Source organism: Perognathus longimembris, chromosome 17 (genome assembly GCF_023159225.1).
Source record: "Perognathus longimembris pacificus isolate PPM17 chromosome 17, ASM2315922v1, whole genome shotgun sequence".
Classification (NCBI taxonomy): Eukaryota; Metazoa; Chordata; class Mammalia; order Rodentia; family Heteromyidae; genus Perognathus; species Perognathus longimembris.
In genome coordinates, this window is record NC_063177.1 from 13,052,271 (window position 1) to 13,066,383 (window position 14,113).

A 14,113-nucleotide genomic window follows, 5' to 3' on the forward strand; every position below is an offset into this window, starting at 1 on the left:
AATCTTTTCAGTACAATTTCTGTGTCTTCATGCATGCCTAGTTTTCTTTAGCCCAGGGAATCAATCTTAGATTTTCTACTGGAGTTGGACTTAAAGACAGTCACTGGCTGATTAGATGTATAACAGTCACTAAGAACTAGCCACTTCTAAGTTGAGTTTTTTTGTTTTTTTTTTTTTTTTTGCCAGTCCTGGGCCTTGGACTCATGGCCTGAGCACTGTCCTTGGCTTCTTTTTGCTCAAGGCTAGCACTCTACCACTTGAGCCACAGCGCCCCTTCTGGCCATTTTCCGTATACGAGGCAAGCTCTCTTGCCACTAGGCCATATCCCCAGCCCCTAAGTTGAGCTTTTAACAAGTTGTGTTTTCACTTTTTATTCCCCTTCCCTTTATCAGAGGCATCAATGCTACCACCTCTTCCCTTTTTTTTTTTTTGGCCAGTCCTGGGCCTTGGACTCAGGGCCTGAGCACTGTCCCTGGCTTCCTTTTGCTCAAGGCTAGCACTCTGTCACTTGAGCCACAGCGCCACTTCTGGCCGTTTTCTGTATATGTGGTGCTGGGGAATCAAACCCAGGGCCTCATGTATACGAGGCAAGCACTCTTGCCACTAGGCCATATCCCCAGCCCCTCTTCCCTCTTTTTTTAATCATGTATTTATGGGGTGGTAGTGGTGGTTTTTGAAGTAATGGCTTAAGAAGGAACAAGTTAATTGTGTGTGAACAAGCTACCATCGTTTCTTGGAGGTCAGACATTTGTCATTGTTCTGGAAATTTAATATTCTGTTTCTCTGTAGCTTCACCAACTAGTTCTGATCTTACCTTTGAGAGCCACATAAAACACCTTCTTCAAACCAAATGTCCTTAGTTTCTTCTAGTTTTATTTCTTCTTAGTTTATTTGTAAAGACTTAATGTGATAGGAGGATTTCTGCTTATATCCTTAAACTATTCCTGTCTTTTTTTTTGCCAGTCCTGGGGCTTGAACTCAGAAGCCTGAGCACTGTCCCTGGCTTCTTTTTGCTCAAAGCTAGCACTCTACCACTTGAGCCACAGCACCACTTATGTCTTTTTCTATGTATGTGGTGCTGAGGGATCGAACCCAGGGCTTTATTTATGCAAGTTGAGCACTTTACCACTAGGCCATCTTCCCAGCCCCAATTCTTGTCATTTACATTACATAAAAAGTTTGAAATCAGAAAAATATCCATATGAATCTTTTATTTTAATTTCTATTGTTATTATAAAGGTGATGTACAGAGTAGTTATAGTTATATAATGAATCCTTTTTTAAAACATAATTTTATTTATTTTTTGTGTTTATGTGGGATCAAGGCATCAAACCCAGGGTCTTATGGATGCTAGGCAAGCACTTTACCACTAAGCCACGTTCTTTGCCCAATGATTCTTATATTTTAAGAAAAAATTTTGGTGCTGGAGCTCAAAACAAAGTCCTTAAACATGAGAGCCATGTGAGCCATACTCCTCACCCAAAGACTATGTTTGATGACATCCATACAACTTTCAGTAGGTTGTAAGGTTTGAATTTTTTTAAGTCCAATATTATCCTTATCCTGCCAGCTATCTCACTAACCTCTTTTGGGGAGAATTGTCATTACAGATTTTGGATTAACTTAATTTTTCACTGAGCTGATTCATACCAAAGCCCTGTTTACTTTTGCAAACTATCCTCTTTTCTGTGTAAGGACAATTATTTTTGTCTATTATTTATCTTCTAGCTCAGCTGAACCTAAAATAGTTTTGTGGGTTTTTTTTGTTGTTGTTGTTTTTTTGTGGCCAGTCCTGGGCCTTGGACTCAGGGCCTGAGCACTGTCCCTGGCCTCTTGCTCAAGGCTAGCACTCTGCCACTTGAGCCACAGCGCCCCCTCTGGCCGTTTTCCATATATGTGGTGCTGGGGAATCGAACTGAGAGCTTCATGTGTAGGAGGCAAGCACTCTTGCCACTAGGCCATACTCCCAGCCCCTGAACCTAAAATAGTAAAGAACAGCTAAAGGTGTATAAAGAAGTATGAAGTAGTTATTTTTGTGGTTTCTCATCTTCATGTTCTTTACCAATTTTGACAATAAGAAAATGTTCAGCCAGGTGCTTGTGGCTCATGCCTATAATTCTAGCTCCTCAAGAGTTTGAGAATGAAGATGAAGGTTCAGAGCCAACCTAGGTAGGAAAGTCCATGAGATTCTTATCTCCAGTTAATCACCAAAAAGTAGGAGGAAGAGCTGCAGCTCAAGAAGTAGAGTGCTAGCCTTGAGTAAAAAAACCACAGAGATAGTTTCCAGGCCCTGAGTTCAAGTCCCAGGACCAGCACCAAAAAGAAAAATGAAAGGAAATGTTCTTTATAACCATTTTTGAAAACATGTTTAAAATTCAAACTTTTCACTTGACTGGTATGTTTAGATTTCATTATCAGGTACTTTGCATTTTTAAGATTATAGACATACTTTTCTATATTTTGTTTTTTTGAGTTTGCTTTGCCTTGTATATGGCTTATGGGGCATCTGTTCTGCCTGCACTTCAGGAATCAGTAGTTAGTATGTGAGTGAGTGCATGTGTGATTGAGTGAGATTTGAACCAGGGCTTCCTGAGTACTAGCAGGTTCTCTTCTGCTGAGTTATACCTTCAGTCCTGAAGTTCATTTTTAGGTAAGATGTGTGACTTTTTGCAAATGGCTTTTCTTTTCCAGTGCCTTATTTCTCATCAGTGAATAGAGACACTGAACCTAAAAATGTGAAAGAATATCCAATTCTGTACAATAATTTTGTGACTATGAACAGTCCTAAACCTATTCAAGATCATTCAGTCTCTTTAGACTGTGTTGATACCTGTCTGCTTTGAACCTCTAGCATTTAAATTGCCCACAGAGTGTACTTGAACTTTCAGCATAAATAGCTACCTAATGTCATTACTAAATTGTTTAAGGAGCATGTCCCATCTCACAAATACTGTGTGTGTTTGCTCCCTAGTGCTGAGTAAAGGAAAGACTTGGCATCCTGAGCTTGGTCAAAGATATTTTTTTATTCTTTGTAAAGACTTTAGGATATTTCATAGTATGCTTTTATTATCATTTAAAGAGCTCTCTGTGAATGATTAAGGGTTTTCCCTTTTAAAAACAGTATTTCAAAAATATATCTTTACCCACTCTTATGAGGATGCTTTAGTGTTAAAAATTCCTAGAAGTAGGATTATCCTATCATAAAGTAGGGATCTTTTTCAATTTTATGTCGGTGGCCAAATGGAAAGGTGAAAACAACTTTTTAATAGCTCGATGCTAAGATTTGCTCATATGTAAATGAGGGTAATTTTAATATTTGTTCTGGCAAGATAGTAGTCAGCTTCTGGCTGTCATAAATTGTGGCAAGTAGTAGATACTGACCTAGTTCTGGTTGCATTCTTCCTTCATCTGTACTGATAATGTACCTGACGTTTTCCTTTTATTTTTTTCAGCTATGACTCAAGCCCAGACATAAGGAAAGCTGCTTCTGAAAAATGAGAGAACTTCCTTCTTTGATTGGAATCTTCAACACAGCCAATGAAAACAGAGCACTGTATTTCTGTTCACTGGTAGATCACTGTTGTTTCCATGAAAGAATAGGAGACAATCCTAGATTTCCACCATGATACAGAATATCATATAGACAAATGATGCACATGATATTCACACAGTAAGTCACAAAAATACAAAGTGGTATTGTTGACATTATTAGAAATTTAATAGTTTTCCAGTGGCCAGTAGTCCACTTAGGTAGAGGTACCCGCTGGGACAGGGACCACATCTTGTAAGAGGCAGATAACCACAGAGCTGGTATTTGATGCACATTCTTGTAGCAGGAATCCTTTCCTGACAGCAGCATAAAATACGTGCCAGAGGTGCTTTGCTTTGTTCTCCTAAAATAACCATTTCACTTCTTCCCACCAAGAGCCAGGCAGCTCCAAGTGGCAGTATGGGGCCTGCAGCTTGGGAAAAGGTAAGGATTTCTTATGTAATCTGCTGCACAGAGGCACATTTTTAGAAGGAAACTGACAAAGTCACAACTCAAGCCTCAGTGATGCCATCTTTCTCTTTGGTGGCAATATGCAGTGTTCACATTATACTTGCTTCTGAGAGGCAGTATCCTTACAACCAGTCTCTCCCCTGCTAACAAAAGGGCAAATTTAGTTTGAGCTTTAGGACTTGTTCCTCTGGAATTCTGCACTCCAGTTGCTAGGAAATGCAATGATCACTCCAGTTTTTCCTTGAACAAAATGGTTTTTTCCAGATTATAATTAAAAAAATAATAAGATAGGGAGAGAGGCCCTCATCTTTGTTTGACTGGCTTCTCCTTCTTTGCTATGAGTGGGAGGTATGCAGTCGGTCATTTTCCTTTCTGTCTTCAGGACAGTGTGGGACACTTTCTCTACTGCTCAGTTGACTTTGCTTCAAGACTGCACAGCCATGGTCAGGGCCTTCCATTTGGCAAGCACAGTCTTCTCTTAGGTGTTACTGCTTTTGCTCAGATTTTACAAAAATAAAAATGAATATATATGTATATAATTATTAATCACCTCTGTCCTTGAGAAAGTCTTGAATGAATAGAGAATTTATTCCATTGCAATATTGATTGTATACAGACACACCGTTTTATCAACAGAAGAAACAAAAAGGCTGTGTGTAAGTTTTTGGTACTATGTACCACCTCTGTTATTCTTCTAAAGTTGAAGTATTCATGTACTTAAACAATATTCTATTTAATTGTGTTTGATTTTAAATATATAAATATGAATTATATTTAAGATGGTGTCAACTTTCTGCTTTCAGGGTATCTGTGGTTCTTTGGTTGAAATACATCAATCTTTCCTAATAGTAACACTTGTTTTACAAAAACCCAGAACATGAGCCACTTAGCCTTGTGTTCGGAGTTTAGGAATAGAACTGAGGTTTTTATTAGGTATATATGTTGTGATTAACTTATTTTGTTCTTTTAACAAAATATTTCTATCCAGTTTACATTGTTTCACACTTCAGAAGGAAAGCAATATAAAAATCATAGAACAAAATGTGATTTGGGGTAACTCTTTTGCCTCTGCATGTTTTAGAAAAACAATTTCTATAAGACTTTAGGCTCAACTAGTACTGTTGGTTAAGGTAATTTCTAGTTAGGTCTTTTGTGTACATTCTATGCTTCTAAGGTAAAGAATCCAATAATTATAAACTTCTAATAAGGGGAAAAAATAGCACACTTGAAATTCAGTTATTTCTTTTTGCTTCACATGCTATGAGACATAGAAGTGGTGTAGCTGAAATTATTAGCCATTTAAAATTTTTGATCTAAAGTAGATCCTTGTATATACATTAAAATTGGAATTGTATTTCCCTAACATTCAACACTCAGTGTATTCCCGGCTCTATGCAGTGTGTCTACAAAATATGATACCCTGGCAGGGTTTTACAGGCTCAAGTAACCAGTTGAACCTTCTTGTATCCTTGTCATTGACATCAACACAAATTATTTTAAAAGTAAAAATATTAGTGAGAAAACTAGTATTTGTAACTTGATGTGTTTTTACTTCTGTCAAGTTTGATAAAAGCATAAAGTAGATATAAACCAAATCCAGTGAAGAGCAATAAAATAGGAAATTTTTTGTAGTTCTTTTCTACTTGGATTCCAATATTAAGTAGAGCTTTATGAAATGTACGTGGTTTTAGTGCTGGACTTTTGATTCATTTAATAGATAATTTGGAAGGAAAAGTCATTCTGAATTGTAGAATACTACAAACTTCATTATTGTTGCATTTAAATACTGAGAGCTAAGTACCTGAAACAACAGCTGGTATCTCTAATGACACTATTAGAAACCTGCCTAACTAAGTCCCCACATACACTGCTCAGGAGTGAAAGCCATGTTTGTGCACAATGCCTCTTTTTCTCCCTTTCCCCTCAACATAACAGTACTGACCCACCAAATCCTTTATGTTAAGGAGAGGTAACAGTTACCATCTGTGACAGTGGTTTGGATGGTAGCTTGGATGGGGCACTTAACAGGCAGGAGCTGGCACTACATGGGTAAGCCTGAGAGCAGCTACCCCTGGTAACTCCGAGGACTTCCCTGGTTTCTGCATCAGGGTTTACCTCCTTGCCTTGGACTCTGTTCAATTCTCAGGTATGCTTAAATTGCATCTTGATTTTTTTTTTAAGTCAGCCTGAAGTGCATTTTTACCAATGTTACTGAAAGAACCTTGACTACCAGACTGGCCTAATCCCTAATGCTCCCATGTTCAACATGTGTACAAAGTACTGCTACATTGTGGAGCAGAATTTTTCAGTAAACTTTCCTTGGTCATCTTAAATATGTGCTCAAAATAAAGTCCTAACGGAACTAAAAGATACTTCTTGTATATAGTAAGGAATTATTTAGGCTTCAGAAAGCTCCCTCACAACTTGCTTGTTGTGAGATAGTCACCATTAGAATTCAATCCTAAAACAACCTCTTCATGTTTTTCTACATCCTGTTGAAGACTAAACATGATTCCCACTTTTAGCAATATAACAAACCTAGAATAGAAGGAAATTTGACTAATGAGTAATAAAAGCTTAAAATGGGAAGAGGGGATAATGTACAAAATATGTTAAAGCTGACTTTCTATGTATTATGCTAAGTCTGGCCTTTGGCTAAAGTCATAAAGAAGGGAATAATAAAGGTCAGTAAAACCTCTTTTGGTTACAGCTTGGAATTCCATGCTAGTAATCATCCTCTGAGCTTCTTTCCAAGTGAGCACTGAGAAAGCCTCTCGGCTTGGGAGTGTTAGGAATGGCTCAGGATAGGGTGAGTGGTACTAGGAATTCTGGATTAGTGGGGGGGTGGTGGGGGTGGCCATGGAAAGCATTGAGCAAAGGCGCCTAGGATATTCATGTCCAAAAAGTGTTTTTGCCCGTCTCCTTGCCTGGAACCTAGGAAAGTAAATATCCTTGCTCTAGTGATTTTATACAAACAAATATTTCATCAGTTTGTTGCTTTCAGATTGCCTGTTCTCAAACATTGAGATGATACAGAACATTAAGCCTCTTGCATCCACCACCCCTTGGCACTAGTAAGATACCTTAGGTTTCCCCTGAATAGCATTTATGAGCAACAAGCTGGGGCAAGAGGGTGAGTGGCCAAAGAGGTGCTAGAAAGAATGGTCTAGCCAGGTGCTGGTGGCTTACTCCTGCAGTCCTTGCTACTTAGAAGGCGATTGCAGTTTGTAGCCAGCCCAAGCAAGAGAGTCCTTGAGACTTTTATCTCCAAATAACCACTAGAAAACCAGAAGTAGAACTGTGGTTCAAAATAGTAGAGGACTAGCCTTGAGTGAAAAAGCCCAGGCCCTGAGTTCAAGCCCCATAACCAACCAAAAATGAAAAAAGTGAGCTAAAGTTCAGTTCTAAGGGAGCTATAATTTTCCAAGGAGCAAATGAGAGATGAGGATTGTGCTATCTATAACACTTCCCTCAGCTTCAGATTTCTAAGTATTTCTAAGTCTTGAATATGCCTTCAGGTTTACCCCTAAATGATTCTAATCCTTTGCCTGTGTGTCATAGTAAGAATCACACATGCAATATAACTTGTCAAAGAATCTGTAGCAACTGAACATGGTGGCATATACCTGTAATCCCAACATTCCAAAGGCTAAAGCAGGGGAGTTAATAAGTGTGAGGCCATCCAGGACTTCATAGTAAGTCTCCAAGTGAGATCCTGTCCAAAAACTAATGATTAAAAATGTGTTAGACTGGGGTATAGCACCAGCAAATAAATTTGTACTGGTATTTTTTTTAATTTAAGACTACCTTTTGAGCCCATGATTTACTATCCCAAAGTCCCGGAAGTCAGGCTCCCACTAAGAATTGCAGCTTGGAAGGGGGTGGTATGTGGCTAATGAAGCATAATCCTTGCATGAGAACCAATCACTGTGTCATTCCACTTACTGCAAAACTGGGAATTTGGGCACTTAGGTATTAAGCAAGGTGTCAGCATATTGATGTCTCACCGTCAAAGCTAGTCCCTCTAAACAGAGCAGCACTTAGTAGCGCTCAAAGGATCAAAGCTCTGCAGAGCTTTGGGACATAATAATTCTTAGAAAGTAGAAACACAAATACTAATATAAGGTGGTGTGTGACATAAAGTCATGAACTTGGAAAAACCTAGCTTAGTTATTAGGCTCATTCTTTGAAGTGATGATCTCCTTGTGGGTTCTGCTTTAAGCATGATAGCAAACATAATTGATCACATCTGATCCTATGACAGTCTTACAAGGCAAATGCTTGCTTTTTTCTTTTTATAAATGAGACTGAGGTTTGAGTGGTAAATGAATTTTTCCAGGATCACATAGCCTGGAATCAAACCCAGGCACCTAGTGTTAACTCTTACTACTCTGCCAGGCTACAAATAGTTATTTCTCTTCCTTCTCTCATCTTGCCATCAGTATAGCAGGTGTCAAAGACTTGAGGAAAACTTGGGGCTTTGTGGCTTTAAAGTAGAAAATATTCAATCCATTGCCTTAAAGCAGTAGTTCATAACTGGTTATACTGATATATCCCTATTGTCCAACTCTCAGAGGTTAAGGCAGGAAGATCATGAGTTCAAGGCCAATCTATCCTATACAGCAAGACCTTGTCTCAAAACAAAACAAAAATTAGTTCTTCCACTTTGGCCTTATCTGAATCCCCTGGAAGACTTGTTTACATACACAAACACATTGCTGGGCTTAACTTCCATAGTTTCTGTAGGTCTGAGGTGGAACCTAACAAATACATTCCTAACAGATTCTTACATGCATTGCAGTTTGAAAGACCACACTTGAGAATCACTGTTTTAAAGTCTTTCCTGCAACTTGGGAAATGAACATTTTCATTCCCATTTATCAGAAATGCCAGGCTACAAAAAGCAAAAGGTAATTTGAGGCTTTTTTGTTGTTGTTAGTATCTAGATATTTATTAAGGCTGAAAAAACCCAAACACCAGGTAAATTTCTGTCTTTGGGAGCCCAGGCAGATCTGAGACCATGAGGGTCAGTGTTTCTGGAGTGAGACTTAGAGCAAGTTAAGATTAATCCAAAGCCCATAGTTGTCAGTTGCCCAGTTTCAATGCCCTTACTAGGGACTGGGTCCTTGATAGATTCCTTCAGGCTTTAGCTTGTCTAGATCATACTCAGGGTCCTATGGAATCCTTTGCACAAATCCTGTCTGGTTTCTTTCCTTCCAGATTGTCTAGGTCTTTGATGCCAGCTTCCACCTAAGGTCTTGACCTATCTCCTTACTGATCTTTCTCAGTCCCTCCCAGTCTTTTCTTCTTTTTATCTTCCTCTCTCTGATTCTTATAGTAGCACATATTTCCTAGGGACTTGTACTATACCTATCCTAGTTGCTAGGAATATACTGGTGCTCAAGTCAGACAACTACTTGCCCTTCTTTGCAGTCTGAAAAGTAGACCATGACAATTCAATGTGATAAATGCTATGAGCAAGGAAAGTTGCTGGATGTGATTCAGGTAGACTTATCCTCCCTTTTGTGACTCACAAACTAACCATCTCAGTCTCTCTCCAGGGCCTGTCCATTCTATATGTCCTTTTTCCCTCTAGACACTTATTTCCTTACAGTCCTGGCATATATGGGAGTGGCCACTCCTAACCCCCTAACTAGATTGGGACTCATGTCACTATTGCCCATGAGCACCTGTCCCTGACTAGTTGGTCAACCTCATTCAAACCTTTGCTGCCAGGGAAAGGTTGTCCCCTATTTTTACCATCTGCTCATCTCCAGGCTGCTCTGGCTCTCTTCCTCCAAGTCTTTGACCATTCCTAGATTTCTTCCTGCGTTCATTCCCATGCTAGGAAATGTCCCTGTCCATGGTATTGATCTGAGCGGTGTGTGTGTGTGTGTGTGTGTGTGTGTGTGTGAGAGAGAGAGAGAGAGAGAGAGAGACAGACAGACAGACAGACAGACAGACAGACAGACAGACACCTGGGGCTTGAACTCTGCCTGGGTGCTGTTCTTGAGCTGCTTGTGCTCAAGACTAATGCTTTACCACTTGAGCTAACTCTGCTTCCATCTTTTTTGGTAGTTTATTGGAGATGAAGCATCTCACCAACTTTGCTGCCTGGGCTGCCTTCAAACTGAAGTCATCAGATCTCAGCCTCTTGAGTAGCTAGGATTAAGGCCTAAGCCACTGGCATCCAGTCAGCTCTGAGCTCTTTTCACTGTTTTACTCTTTAGTCTCCCCCATAACCAATTTTTCTTTACTTTTTTTTTTTTTTTTGGTCATAGTGCTTGAAGTCAGGGATTGGGCACTGTCCCTGAGCTCTTTGCTCAAGGCTAGCACTCCACCAGTTTGAGCCTCAGCTCCATTTCCTGTTTTCTGAGATAAGCGTCATGGACTTTGCTGCCCTGACTGCCCTGCCTCAGATCTCAGCCTCCTGAGTAGCTACGATCACAGGCATGAGCCACAAATGCACAGCCCATTTCTTGCAGCTATTATAACTCTGGCTGCTCCATGAATTTTGGCCCACACTAAAGCAAGGCAAACTCTGTATAGATATAAGTTCCTACTATTGGAATGGGTTAGAAGAAGGGAAGAAAATTTAGTCATTATTTCAGGAAGATAATCCCTCACTACAAGAGTTAGGTTTTGCAAACCAGCCATTCAAAGATATATTTCAAATGCAATAAGCGTGTGGTTCTGCTGTAAAGATAACAAATGTACACCCATTTTCTTTATTGGGGGGTATGAGAACAGTCCAACTTGGATCAAATTTTGTGTGAGTGCCAGACATGTATTTTTAAGTGCTGTTTTTTGGAGGAGGGGAGAATAACTTAGATGCAAACAAAGATGGTAACATTCCAAGAAAGTAACTGTAAATATCACGAAGATATTGACATTCAAGATGCTTGTAGAAAACTTAAATAGAATTGTTACTTGAAATGTGAGAATGGGAAAAAAGCAATATTTTGTATTACTGTATTGTCTGTTGTAATTTTAAAATAAGCATGTATAACTAATAAATTAGATATTACAAGTAGATATCTGACTATTTGATGGGCATTTCTAAAAGTCTAAATACTCAGATTGAAACTTTAAATGTATTTATTTTTGCTGGGTGCTAGTGGCTCACCTCTAGGAGGCTGAGATCTAAGGAACATGATTCGAAGCCAGCTTGAGCAGGAAAGTCCATGAGACTCTTTTCTCCAGTTAATCACCAAAAAATCAAAAGTGGATCTGTGGCTCAAGTTAAAGCATGTCATTCTTGAGTGAAAAAGCTATGGGACAGTGCTCATACCCTGAGTTCAAACTTTAGTACCAATGCAAAAAGGAAAAAAAAATTAGCCTTTTTGAGACAGTGCCTCAATGTTGCCCAATCTGTCCTTCTATCCTAGGCTCAAATGTTCCTCCAGCCTCCACCTCCCAAATAGCTGGGACCATAGTCATGCATTACCACTCAAAAAAAATTTGTTTTCATTTGGGAAATAGGAATTTTCCATAAATATGGGATTGTATATATGTCTAATGAGCTCCTGGTTGTCTGCTGAATAAACCAAATTCCTTAGTTAGCATTAGAGATCCTGGCAATTTAATCTCTAAGACCTTGAGCTACATGTCTTGTTTTCAGTTCTCAGAGCCATTGCCTTTGCTTAATCAATGTCCACTATATAAACTTTCTTCCTAACACCAAGTATGGTGGCACATCTCTATAATACTAGTACTGAGTAGGCTGAGGCAGAATGATGGTGAGTTTCAGGCCAACCTAGGCTACAAAAACATTTGTCTAAAGAAAGAAGACCTTCCTTTACACTTCTGTTTAAAGTTCTCATCTATGAAGAAATCCTCTTCACTTCTTCCTCCCAAAACCTTTGCCTGTGGTCATTTTGTCTGAGGCACCCTTTGTTGTCCTCTCTTAATGTCTAGTTTGGGATCATTGCGAGTTGGTTCAGAGCCTATTTGATCTGCCAAATGAGATTGAGCTTTTCCCAGAAAAGACGTGGGTTTGACCTCAAGGATATATGCAAGGGATATATGACCTGGGATATATGCAAGTTGGGAAAAGGCATCTTTAAGTGAAACAAGCCCAGCTAATGGCCTTCCTGGGCTCCCTATCTGGTTCTGAATTACTTAAGCCTCTACACTGGAAGATGTCTGCTCTTCACAGGAAGCTAATGTTAAGATGTCACTGTCTTGGGCTAGCTGCCTCACTTGTGGGTTGTTGAACTGTCCCTGAGACTCTTTCTAGAGGTGTGCAAGGCCAAAACTTGTATGAATTAATGAACTTATATAGCAGTGAAGCAGAAGTGGTAGTAGGTGAAATTGCTGACACCTTAGCAGGAATGTAGACAGTGCAGTTAACTACCATCATTACCATGTTCATCACATGCACAAAATATTCCTATAAGAAAGTCCTTGGTGCAGCAGTAACAATTACTAGTTTTGTGAAATCTTGGCTAGCCCTCAAGTACATGGTTTTTAATAGCATGTGGCAATGGGAAGTGCAATCCTGCATGCTAAAGCATGTCGTCACAGGAAGAGCACTTGAACCCTGACTTCACCATTTTCACAGAATGCATCTACTTGAAAGGACAGCTGACAAACCAGCCATTCAAACTTGGTATTTAAAAGATATTTTCTTGAAAATGAATAAAAGCTTGTCACATTGAAGGAAACAATGCTGACTACACACTCTGAGTTTTCCAGCAAAAAATTATGATTTTGGAGAACCAATATTCACCACTGAGAGCTTGATAGTTCCCAAAACTGATGAGATCTGGTTAACAAATATGATTTTTCAGTATTGTATAATAAAATTTGTCAACGTTTGGAAGATCTTCATAACCCAGTGAACGCGCCTTTTCCAAATAACCAGTGTATGATGTAAAAAAAAAAAAAAACCACGTAAATAAAAGTCCTACTCAAAGTGCAGGGTCTACCAGTAGATTATTCTGATAGGGTGTGAAAAATTCATGGATACAATTCAGCTCTTCCCTTGGAACTCTTAAGAAGAACTACCTTTCAAGTGATGTTGTACAATCAAAGACAGTTGATAATATCTGACTGTCCTGTATGGTTACCCATCCCTTTCCAAGCAAATATTTGAGGCCAGATTTTCTTCAACAAAACAGCACATCAAAAGCCAGCTGCTGATGACTCACACACGTAATTCTACTTACTCAGGAGGCTGAGACCTGGAGGATGTCAGTTCAAAGCTAGCCCAGACAGAAAAGTCTTAGACTCAGTCTCCAATTAACGAGCAAAATGCTAGGCACACACATGCGTAACATTACACAAATAGCATTTCATAACAGGTTTAAGGCAAAAACAGAATAATCCTGCTGTCTTCCATTAGGCCAGATATTAGAGATTTGCAAATATATAAACTAATGCCACTTTTCTTTGGGGGGGGAGGGGCCGGTACTGGGCTTTGAACTCAGGGCTTGAGCACTGTCCCTGGCTTCTTTTTGCTCAAGGCTAGCACTCTGCCACTTGAGCCACAGCACCATTTCTGGCCATTTTCTATATATGTTGTGCTGGGGAATTGAACCCAGGGCTTCATATATACGAGGCAAGCACTCTTGCCACTAGGCCATATTCCCAGCCCCCTCACTTTTCTTACTAAATCACATTTTTGCAAATACATTTTTATACAACATGTTAACTTACAGTGGGCTTACTGTGTCTTTAAAAATACTTTTAAATTCTGTACTTTGTAATATGGCAAACATGTCAGAAGTTTGAAGATAGATTAAGCAAATGGTAAAAGTAATTAAAACTAAGGCAGATTATGAAAGAAAAAATGGAGAGATGATATGCTGTTAGAACAAGGTTGCCTAATTATATTAAAATGTTATTTAATGACAAGAGTGAAAAATTGTAAACTTTTAAATCTTTACATTTATTAAATTCTGAATTGTGTCCAGATGACATTTTTAGATTGGATTGCAGATGAACAAAAATCTATAAAAATATGCCAACTAATTAAAATATTCTAGTAATACACTCAAACACTTTATAATAAAGATGTTGAATGTATTTTAAAACTAAGACATTATTACAAAGATTAAGAGAAGGTCCAGAACCATGCATATTGTTTATATTTAAGATAATATATATGT

The 14,113-nt window shown here is 38.9% G+C and overlaps 1 protein-coding gene across 2 annotated transcripts in view; it reads left to right on the forward strand.

Moving 5' to 3' along the window:
* The window catches only part of Akap10 (A-kinase anchoring protein 10), a 61,753-nt gene extending 56,976 nt beyond the window's left edge, over positions 1–4,777 (forward strand). For both annotated transcript variants that reach the window (XM_048365163.1, XM_048365164.1), the window contains one exon: positions 3,454–4,777. In XM_048365163.1, the coding sequence (XP_048221120.1) occupies positions 3,454–3,459 (6 nt within the window). In that variant the 3' untranslated portion in view covers positions 3,460–4,777. The remainder of the gene's footprint in view (positions 1–3,453) is intronic.
* Positions 4,778–14,113: the final 9,336 nt, after the last annotated feature.